At 39.8% G+C, this 12156-nt stretch overlaps 1 protein-coding gene across 9 annotated transcripts in view; it reads right to left on the minus strand.

Annotated features, from left to right (window-relative positions):
- Positions 1–12156, minus strand: part of ELAVL4 (ELAV like RNA binding protein 4) — an 83195-nt gene that overhangs the window by 51867 nt on the left and 19172 nt on the right. Inside the window, exon 1 of one of the 9 annotated variants that reach the window (XM_056356476.1) lies at positions 11719–11742. The exons of 5 other annotated variants lie outside the window; for them this stretch is intronic. In XM_056356476.1, the coding sequence (XP_056212451.1) occupies positions 11719–11727 (9 nt within the window). In that variant the 5' untranslated portion in view covers positions 11728–11742. Of the gene's footprint in view, positions 1–9952; positions 10143–10328; positions 10621–11125; positions 11376–11718; positions 11743–12156 lie in introns of those variants that run through there. 3 more of the 9 variants (XM_056356475.1, XM_056356474.1, XM_056356477.1) reach the window with 3 other exon arrangements.

Consider the following 12156-nt stretch of genomic DNA (forward strand, 5'->3'; position numbering starts at 1 on the left):
CTCAGAGGTCTGTACTGTTTTGAAAACAGAACAAAAAGCAATGTGGTCAGGCTCTGCCTTATGAAGGAACAGCTATTTCCTCTTCAATTACCCTTCCACTTCTGCCAAATTTATACCAGGCAACTCCGTACCTAAAATTTTACAAGAGCTTTATTTTATTTATTTCATCATTCTGTATTGCTCCTTACTCCCTCCTGGCTTTTCATCTGGACCTACTACAAGCATATGAAGGCTAAAGGAGTCTGGAAAAACAATCAATCTCAACAAGATCAGATCAGATCTTTGATTGATGCTCCAATCCAAAATTGGATGGAAACTTACTCTTTCTTCATGGATTGCATTTTATTAGGCAGATACCACAAAGGCAAGAGGTCTCCTAGTGACTGTCTTGTCCCTCGTGAAAGAGGGACTGTGACTAACGAAAAACATATTTAAAATCTGTGTTAGAAGGTTGATAAAAAAAGGAACACCACCAAAAGCATTAAGTATGAGGCAAACCCTGAAAGACTGGAGGGTTTCTCAAAAGCCTGAATACTGGATGATAATAATAATAATATTAATAGAGCATGGTAGAGATCAACATCTAAGACAGCTCCTCAGTCTGAAGGACATACAGCCTAAAAATACACTGAAATGAAAGCAAAGGAAATTGAGGAAGTATTTTTATATTTTTGGTTACTTTTTGAATTTTATTTTTAGCCCTGAGTTTTGCTTCCTAATCACTCCTACTTGTTTAGTTTACTGACTGTATTACCAAGTTACATATTACTAATCTGTAACTGAATTATATTACTGACTTGGGAATATGTATGTTGCACTGTGTACTGATGCACCGATTCCCATGGGTACAAACATGTTCATGTAACAAGCAGACAGCTGCAAGTCTTCAGCTGCTGTAGACCTGTCACAATTCCACTTTGTTTTTCCCTTTAAGAAAATAATCTAGAATCATTCGCAACCTGAGAGTTTAGACAGTGAAAGCTGTATTACAAGCCATACTGAAACCTAAAAACGTCTACTTACCAGAAGGCAAAGCAAAGCAAGGACAGAGCAGGCTCTCCATGAAGCCTAGGAACATTCAACCCCCCACCGCTGTTATTTCTACTGAAGTTCTAGAAACAAAAGCTACAATTTTCACAAGCCCTTAAGCGATTTAAGATTCATTAACATTCACTGCAATAGGATTTCAGCTCCTAAACCTCAAGTTCTTCTGAAAATGTTGCCCATACATTTTTAATGCAAAGACAAGCTTATATTAGGCAGGAATGCACGGCTTAGCAAAATGCATGCCACAACCAAGATGTTTTAATGCTCTGTCCTCAACAGGACCTTAATGAAGACACACTGGTAAATGCAATTAGAAAACACTAATCAACATGTGTACATCTCAACTGCTGGCAACAGCATCTCTATGGATACTGCTTGCAAGTCTAAGAGACCCCAAAATAGGACTTAGCTGAACATCAGTTTCTACCTCCATCATTAGAAACATTAGCTTATTGCAACCTAACAGTGTATTTATCTTAAAAACTGAACTGGATTAGTAATAAAGAAAAAATGTCATTTCTACAATTCACCTGTAAGTCAGCAGCCTGATGACTGATCAGTGTACCACATTGATAGTGCTTACGTAAATAATCTTTCCATAAAATACAGGCATTCTTCTGTAACATACCTGTGGCAGACAAAGTTAAAACAAATTACTCTGAAGTAATATGGCCATTACCATCTTAAAGGTCATGAACAGATAGCAAGAGTTGAAGAATTAAGAAATTTCTGGTGGAAAAGTGATCAGAAATGACCTTCTAGTATGCAGAAGCAGCTGTTTACTCTTGGCAGTCTCATAAAAGAAGTATCCACAGAATGGCTTAAATGAGAGTAAGTTTTAGTGTACTGTATCGGATAGTTCAGTAACCCTTAAATTCCAACAATCTCATGCATAAAAGCTTCTCTGCTAAGCTCAACGAGCCATGACCACAGTTTAATAATATTTTATTCGTCAATACAGGACAAAATATCAAGTACATATGCATGTATCTGTCACAGGTCAGGCTAACATATCCTAATCGTTTATCCTGGACGCAGATTATTGATCTCTGTACTAAGGGAGGGAAATATGCCACAGGCCAAACCAAACACCCTCCTTATTCCAATTACTAAGATGCCTGCTAAAATTTCCACATGAAATATTCAAGTTCACCAGATTCTTATTCAAATCAAACAACATACCCTGAACACCAAGAAGCTAAAAATCTTTCAAAACTCCTCTTAAAAACAAAGTGAACAGACCATGGATAACAATACTCCTGGTTAAGACACAGTTCTGCTAATGCACCCAACAGGAGCCCTGCTGACCTCAGCCCCTGCTCAGACACAGGCGCTTAGGGACAGGGTGGCACCCAGGCCATCCTGGCTATCCTGACTCAAAAGCCATATGTTACATTTTGCTTAGATGTCAACAGGTAACCCCCAAACTGGCAGCATTATTAGAGATTACTAGGCAGAAATATCCCAACAGCCTGAACATGTAAGAACAGCTTACTTATTTTGGCTTTTTTAATGCTAACCAAGTTACTGCGCTTTCTATTGGCTAGATTTCCCTTACAATACCCAGCAGTCATAGGCAGACTCCTTAATAGAGCTGGATTCTCTCCATCTGTGTTTCACCTCCAAGAAGAACTTGGGGGAAGGAAGTGATATTGCATCGTTATTAAAACTAATATATCACCTAAGCATCCCTGACTGCTGAGGCATTCAGCCTAGGCATCCTGGTCCAGCCTGGTGTTGGAATGCTGGAGGAGAACATGGCTCCTGCAGCGGCCGCAATGGCTATGTACGGCTGCAAAGCTTCTTGATAATCACAAAAAAACATTACAAACATTATATATTCATTTTTGCATATAGCAAAGATTAACGATGGAAGTTAAATTCAACATTTCTACCCCAGTGAACATCTACATTTGTGAACACTTCCTTCAGTAGTTGGGTAATGACAAGTACAGAGAATTAAAAAAAAAGACTCTAAAAATATACTACTCTTTTCCCCTGGATTAGCGTGTCTACAGTTAAATATAAACTGTGCTCCATAAATTATCAAACACAATGTCAATTTCTGAAGTGCACTCCGGAATCTCTCACAGAGCACACAAAATACAGAATATTTTTTTCCTGGCCCAGTTTAGACTAAAGAACAATATGCCACTGTGCTAGATCATGGAGCTAGTCCCCATCAATGGTCACACTAAAAATGGCCACAGCCACCACCGTAGCTTTCGCACTGAATTTTTCAGGACCCTCTGCATCAAGCAAAGAGATTAATTCCCTGAACAGCTGCTCTCACAGGAAGGGAATCAACAGCAACATTGCCACAGTATAGCTGGCACACACGTATTAGGAAGCATTTCCAGCATTCACGCTTTCTGCTAAAAATCAACTTCCCCCTACTCATCTACTGCCAGTAACTTCATTTGGAACAAACATATACAGGGAACAGTATTAGAACTATTTTTATTTAAGGAGCATTTGTTTATGTGCATTATTACTTCTACAGTGTCGTGACTGTGCCTTCTGCTCTACAGATATAACAGCATGAGTCTTTGCCCACAAGTTCTTCTGCACATAGTAAAGCAAAAAGTCACTGACCACCATCTGAAGATAAGGATGACCAGTAGAAGATTAATAAAAGTACAGCAATCGACAGCCACATTTATAAACACTTAATCAAGTAAAAAAACAAATACCTCCAAGTATATCTGATCCCAAATCCAAACACTTCACCACAGTAGTGACTTAACTGCATGAAATAATATAAAATTCATGACTCAAACACAGGTTATCTAACATCAAACTGCTGATGGCTATGGGAGGCTATGTGTCAGCTTAGAAGGACTGAGAAAACACATGGCCTCCTCCCTAGATTAGTGTTCAACGCAGTAAAAAGGTGTGTTAGTATTCTGCCTGTGTGATTTACTACCACCCTCTCAAACCAGAACTACTATAAAGAGGTTGACTACCATACACTTTAAGCACACAGACATCAAGAGTTTAAATTAATCCACATATTAAACAAAAAATCCCCACTGTGAAATCTTCTGAGGAAGTTTAGTCTACGAATAATAATTCTCAAATTCACAAATATCAGGTTTGCTTTTAATAGCAGTAAAGAAATGTGGACTTCTGGCAACTGCCCTGGCCTGCAGCAGGAGAGACAAGGGAACAGAGTCAGTCCCTGGAATTCTATGTCCTTTCTGGACAATTAAGACGTAACATTACAAGAGCAGTCAGATCTACCTTAAATTATAAATTGTGATTATTGCTGTCCCTGCTAGTTTTCCAGTATGCAATAATGAAAGATGCGTAAGAGGAGGGAAAATAAGAAGGACAAGCTTCCTTCATCCCTCATGTTCCTACAAAAGCATTTCTACAGCACTCAACCTGGGAGTAAATACTTCGCAGTGCTCAGATAAAACAATCTGCTATTCCAGATAAGCGTGCATGCAATTACAGACCAAGACACAGGGCCCACGCACAGTGCAGTTACCTGCTCCAGCAGCAATCTTTTTGGTCTCTACATGGAGGGTCAGATGGGACATTCACACCAAACGTCCCTCTGGAAGCGAAAACCAGAGGGAGCTGTTTGGTTTTCCTTCCACAGCTCAGTGAACGCACCCAGGTACGCAGCAAAGTGGCTGGATCTGAAGGACTTAATGCTACTGGAATGGCTCCAGTGGCATTGCTGCCCTCCGCCAACACCAAAAATCACTTACGTGGACACAGACACATTACGTGTGGAAACTTCTCGAAGCACTGTGAATGGCAGAACCACCTCCCTTAGTCATTTGTGTTGGTTTTGAAACAAACATACATTACCGCACTGCCTCTACCTACAAGAGTTCTGAATGCTCAAAAGCCGTCAAACACACTACCATGCCGATTCCGAAAAATACTGGCATGTGGCTCCACACTGGGAAAAATACCAACCCACAATGTTTACGAGCTTTTATAACAATAAAAAAGTTTAATATTAAAACAATGAAATAAATGAAACCAAGTATTTCCCCCCCCCTCTGAATTCAGAGACATATAACTTCCTATCACAACAGCATCGCTGATGCAATTGCGTGTGCCTTAGCAACAAAGGCGTACTACAGAATTTTATATACATCATGACTCTAATGTCAAAGCCAGGCTTGTATTTTACTGTGCAACTAAACCATTTCCAGAGAGCATGCATAAAGATTTAGCCATTTTTTTAAATTAGTTTTTTTCTGAATATTCTGTCTTTTCACCTCACTTAATTAACGACTCCTAACTGGTTCGCAGCATTTCCTGACTTTTACAGATTTTCATCATTAAGGTGGAAGTCCTCACATAAGACACAGTCAATGGTAGAACAATAGGTAAGACAGGCTCTCAGCTTCCTCTCTACTTTTTGGGGCCCTAAAGAAGCAATAATGCATTAGGAGCTCCAAAACATTTAGGAAAAACATTGATTACAGTGACAGAAAATAAAGATCAACCTGATGCTGGTTCTATTAAACTAATTCTTAATGAATTTATGCAGGCAATGTAAATGCTACAAATAAAAATGTTAGGTAGTTGCAAAAATTAATTGCATTATTATTATCTCATCTGAAAGCATTTAGTTTCTAACACTGATGTTCCAGTGCTATTGCAAACCTGGATACTTAAGTAAGTAAACAACAAACAAAAGGTCTCATCTTCAATGCCCCAAGCTATCATCCAAAACTGGTTATAATTAAAGGTGTGAACAACAGAGTAACAAACCTGCAAAGTCAAGGTTCTGAGAAATTAATGGGCATCACACCACTGCACCAGTTCAAATTTATCACTCATTATCTCCCCGACTAGCACAGTGCTGTTTCACATATTAGTACCTCCTTCTCTTTCCTCCAAGCCTTTCCTGCCTTTTCTAGGCGGCTAATTTTAGACAATTACTGCCTCTGACACATTGAGACCTTTTCTCCCTCAAAGCTTTCTTCTTGCTGTAAAGCTAGTGACCTACAAAAGCTCCCCGCACCTAAAATAATTCCAGTATTTTAGAAAGTAAAGATTGATCATTTGAAGGGAAAAAGCAAGCAAGCGAACAGTCTTTACATCCATTTCTCCAACATCCTCACTTTAAATTATCTCAAATAGTTAAATGTACTCAAATGCAAAGGCAAAGGAGAGGTACAGGTCCCCATTAAATGCTATTTTTGTTAGGATTGAAGCTATTACACTTGTTGAGTTGAAACATTACCCTTCTCCTTGCAAAATTCTTTAGAAACCGAAAAATGCACCCTGCTTTTAAAGTTACTTGGAAGTCCTACGCTGCTGGTAACTGGACATTTACACAAACAACTGGAAAACATTACATTATGCAAACACTCTTTCCCTTCTCATACAAATCCTAGCATTTTCCTCAGTGTCCATTCAAACGAGAAGGGAAGATACACATGCATGAACACACACATAAAAATACATGCATACCCATCTCTTCCTCCGTCCTACTCTGAACGAAAAAAAAAAGAGCAAGCGAGGGAGAGGAGTGCAATGGGGGAGGGGTGACTTTCCATCACAGATTAGCAAATTCTGCAAAACCTGGCCTATCCTTTACAGAGGTACCATGCTTCTTAACATCGCCTCACTTGCAAAAGGACTGTTTGTGCCCACTTCTCCCCCAAAACCCCAATGACATTGAAAAAATACTGCATTGCAGTATTTGCCAGTGCATCAGAGTGTATCCAGTTAGCTGTCCCACAGACAAACAAATGTACATTTTAATGTGTCCAGGCATGCAAATGAGTTGTCTAGTGGACACAGATTGCCAAAACAGACAAGTGGATTTGTTGAGTTATCTGAATCTCTCCCCCTCTCGCTATAATATTCTCTGCTGCTGCCCATTTCTTGCCTGGGGTGTTTGCTGAAATTATTTTGAAAGTGCAAGTTCCCAAAGAAAACAACAAATTCCCCTGCTAGAATATGGGACACAATCATACTTCATTTCTTTTTAAAAACCTCGGGGTGTGGAGTGGCTCCAGGTTATGTACCAACAGTATGAATTACACACAGAAAATAACCTGCATTTAATTAGTACACTCCCAGCATACCAAGTAGGAAGGTTGAGGAAAAAAATTCACTGTAACCTAGAAGATATTATTTCAAAAAAATTAATACATTAAATATATGTAAGACTAATGCAACTGGATTTTCTTTCAATAGAGTCACAATATTTAAAAGGACCAAATAAAGATGATGAAGACTACTCCACACCCATTCAAATGGGATTTTTAAGTATACCCCTTCCAGCTCTTGTAACCATCCTTTGTCACAACAGCTCAGGCTCACTTTGAGAGAGCTCAAAACGGTAAAATTAATAAAGAGGAAGAAAGCGAAGGAGGCAACCAAGCTAGACACAGGGATGCCTCTCCACTGTTGACTAACATGGGAACTTGATTAGTAGAGTACATGGGGATACGATTTTAAACTGATGGCTGGTATTCACGTTGCATCAATATCCAATTGTAGTATCTCATCCCTTCTGACTAGTAGTTCACCAAGAGAACAATTTTTTAAAGAAACTATCATGTCTAAAGACAACTACATTTTCTCTACCTTTGTTTGAGCAGAAAGAGGTTTTAAGTTTTAACCTTTTAATATTTGTACCAATCTTAATTTAATTTCACTAACTTAATAGCTGTTTTTCTATATGGGGATATACAATGCGATCTTTTACATGCAAAAAGAAAAATGTCATTTATGTACATGCAGGCTGTATTCATTAATAAAATCTTAAAACAAAGAAAAGAGAAAGATTGGGGCAGGAACACGTGCACCATAAAACAAGGGTTACATTATTTTTAAGTCTTTGTAGAAACACCAAATTGAACAGAAAATGAAAATGTAACTACTAGCTGATGACTCTTAAAACAAACAATGCAGCTGTGTATAATAAAAGGCACCCTTATTTATTGTCATGGCTAAGTTAACAGATTTAGAACACTGTATCTCTGTTTTCAACAGAAGAAAAATTATTTTACTCTCACGTACAATTACAATGCATGTCAGAATACATCTCTGTGCACATGCACAGACTATAAAATATAAAATTTTTCACAGGCGCACACACACCCTTGAGATTCCTTGCCCCCCCAACATTGTAAAGCAGTGCAGTTGTCAGAGGGCCATTCAATTACTTCTTCACAGAAAGGACTGCAGCAGAAGCAATACTTAAAACAAAGCAAATTAAAAGGGGGATTTAATTTCTTTTTTATTCATATTTAAACTAAGCACTATCATTCCTGCTTCAATAAGCATTCCAAGTAACCCTGCACCAGAAAAAGGAAGAAAGTAAAAATATCCAAAAATCAGAAGACAGAAAGAAAGGCGTGTTCTATATTCTTGCTTTGCTTCTCCTTGTGCCTCCTGATGTGTGATAGATGAGTATTTTCTGGACAACCACATTTTTTGTATCTTTTACACTACCGTCTATCACTTTCTAGTCTACTACGCTTTTCTAACACTTCTAGCACCAATAGCTATTTCCCATTATTGTTTGCCACTACAATAAGAGACCATCGCAATTAGTGAAATATTCAGCTGTGGTTTAAAAAGTAAAGTTGCCACAAGGAGCCTGACAGTGGAAGTGGATATTGCTCCAGCAGATACATAATAAGACTGTGGCTAAAGGTGGGGCTGGAGACACAGAGAAGAATAATCTCATTATTTTTGTAAATTCTGCTCAGTGCATAAACCCTAGGATATGGTGAACTCCCCTGAACTGATTATTCTGCCATATAACCATCTGATTTTGTAAAAATACCAATATCACTTAACACAAAATCACTGCTTAGGGTAAATTCATTCTACCTACTGTTCTCATAGGGACATTTGCTGGAAAATTCTAAGAAATGATTTGCAGAAGCTATCAGCTGTGGGAGTTCACTATTATACCTCTGTCAACTTCATTCAATATAATTTACATTTTTTTTTATACTGCCTCACAGGATTCCTTGCAATTTTTTGCACGTACAATTTCACAGCAGGGAGGGGGAAGGAGAAAAAAAAGAAAGATAACCCTCTTTTGCAGAAGAGAAAGAACAGATGCTTAAAACCAGATTTCTAGAAATCACTGTAAGCCTGAGCCAGAAATGTAATTAACACCTATTTATAAAGAATAATTAAAGTTGTGACTGCCACAAAGAACAGCAGAGATAATCGAGGTAGCCCCTGCTTTTTTTTTTTTTTTAGATTTTTTTTTTTTTTTTTACACTGTTTGCAGTATTCCCACATGATTGCCACCTGCTCCCCCACTCAGCTTCCCCTATGCTCGTTTCCCCGGCAACCTTTCATTGGCTTTTCCTCCCAGCTATCGCTTTCAGTTCGGCTGCTCAGTCTAATCTTATTTGTTTTACACCCATCAAAACAAGCAGCTAGACAAAGACAATCCTGTAAGAATGGGAAAAGACCGTCGCTTTGTTTCCCCGTTATAATAAATATCCGCGGCAAAAGTCTGCAAAACGTTAAATTAAGGGAAGGGGGGACCCCCACACCCCCGCACCCCCCAGCATCCCATGGGGCTGGCAGGAGGGATGGGTATTGTGCGGGTTTGGTCCCAGCCCCCACCCCGGGTCGCCCCGCTCGGCACAGCCCAGAGTCCCCGGCAGTTGTATTTGATCATGCCATTTTGCACAATCTGTAAGGAAAGCACAAAAGAGGGGACGAGACGAGCACGTCCGGGCTCCTCTGCCAGGAGAATATAGTCTAAAAATAGAAATACTATTTTTCACATAAATGGCTTTGACTTCTCCTGGCATTTAAAAAAGCACAAAACAACACAGCTCCCCCCACCCCCCCAGCCCCCACCCCGACACAAAAAAAAACACACCCTTCCATCCACCCATCCATCCATCCATCCTCTACAGCACCGGCTCCATAGGAAACGCAATACCTGAATTTTAGAGGCGATTATTAGGTTTGTATTTAAGGCTGGTGTAATACAAACGGAGATTAAAAGGCATCATCGGCTGCCTGATCCGCCAGGCACATGCGGTACAATGACACCGTGACTGTCAGCAGAGACCATCCTCGCTCAACTGAAATGCAACGTTCAATGGAAACGCTGTGAAGTGCCATCACAGTTAGATACGTTAAATAGATATATAGATATATATACACACACAGGCAGACATATCCCACAAAAAAATAAACAAGGCTCTCTAATTTTATTTTATGACTCACAATCCGCCACCCCGAACAAAAGAAATTCACGAGGCACGCGAGAAGCGAGACAAAACCCCATGAGCAGGCTCTCCCCGTTCACTTACCATTTTCAAGCCATTCCACTCCATCTGTGATCACAAAGATGGACCCTTACAGCCCCTCACAGAGTCAAAAGCAAAAAGAGCGTTATGTAAAAGCTGACATTCCTTCTTACAGCGCTGCTGCCCAACGATGCAACAAAATCGACATATACTAGGCACTGCAACACATACAAGCCTCCTCCTCTTTTTATGAGGTCATGACAGGAAACTCTTTGAAATACAATATGCAGCATTTACTGAAGCTCATATAAATCACCCTCTTTTAAAATTACCATACCTATTGCGCAGTCCACCAAAAGAAAATTACCAATCTCTAGGCTTTCCCAGCCCCCCTCCCCCCCCCCACCCCCCCCCCCCAGGATTTTGCTCTGCATTTGTATCTCCAAAATGTCAATGTGGAAATTAACTCCCCCCCCACCTCCACCACTTAAAAAAAAAAAAGCCTCTTCCTCCTTTTGCATTTCAGTTAGCCACGTACCAGCCTTGCATTAGAAATGAGCTTTTTTCTTTATTCTGAGAGAAATCGCAATTACCTTAAAATGACAAAGTACATCCTTTATTAAAGGATACGCACACATTAAATATGAAAGAGAGAGAGCGAGAGAGAGGGGGAGAGAGAAAGGGAGGGGGGAAAGGGAGAGATCATGTACAAACAAATCAGTAGCAGAAAACTAAATTCATGTGAAAACACAGACTGAGAATGATGCAGATTCGGGGAAAATCTGTATGTTAGCTTCTATATCTACCTCTATATATATATAAACCCGCTACAATCCGATTTTAAATCTACTAATACCTACCATAACCATTCTTAATGGCAAATATTGGGTCTTGAAAGGCTTCAACTCTTCTACAGATTTGCTAAGGTTTCAGGGAATTATTTTTATTATTATTTTTTAAAGATCCACAAAGCACAGTGCTAGACGTTTGTGCAGCGCGAATAATAATATTAATAATAATAAATTCTCTATTATTTTTTTTCTTTTTTTTAAAAATCAGGTACCGCTGTCCCCGTGCGGCAGCCCCCGGCGGCGGGCGGAGCGGCGCGGAGCCCTGCTGGAACTGGCTGCCGGCGTCTCCCCTTTACATCCATTTATGGGACCATCTGTCAGCGGCGGGCGGGCGCTGATTGGCCGCCGCCGCTCGGGGAGGCGTTGCGACATCAGGTGCTATTGAAATTAGCCGCTGCCAGATTGACAATGTTAATGATTTGGTGACCTCTACAACAACAGAGACCAGATTTCTGAACTGCTGCTTGTGTCTAGTAATTAAGGCCCGGTTGAAGAAACAACACGCATCCCTGTATTTTTAATTTTTTTAAAAAATATTTCTTTTTTTTTTTTTTTAACCTCTTCCCACCCCACCGGCGCACTCGGCCGCAGCGATGTCATACCTCGGCCATGCTTCAGTGCCTACATCTTCTTACCTCCTGCACGCCCGGCTCCCAGGTCCGGCGTATTTTAACCACCTTATCTTTTTCGACAGTTGCTTTCCGGAGAAATGCATATTTAATGATCTGCCTCTAGGCTTAAAGGCACAACAAAAGCACTTCGACATGCATTTAAAGCTGCATTTATTTTCAGGTACTATTGATCTTAATAATCAACCCATCTCTCCTTCCTTCGGCCCTGTGAGTGTTGTTTGCCTTTTCTTTTTTTTTTTTTAAATACGTATTTTTAGAAGTGGATTTGATATTGCTGCCACTTGACGCTGTCTAAGGCACAGCAGACACCTATTTATCAGAGCACTCTCCCCGAATGACAGTAGTATTTCAGAATTATTTCACCACCTTGCTTCATTATTCTTCAGCTCTACAGGAGATAAAATGGCA

Source organism: Falco biarmicus, chromosome 11, assembly GCF_023638135.1.
Source record: "Falco biarmicus isolate bFalBia1 chromosome 11, bFalBia1.pri, whole genome shotgun sequence".
NCBI classification, from domain to species: Eukaryota; Metazoa; Chordata; class Aves; order Falconiformes; family Falconidae; genus Falco; species Falco biarmicus.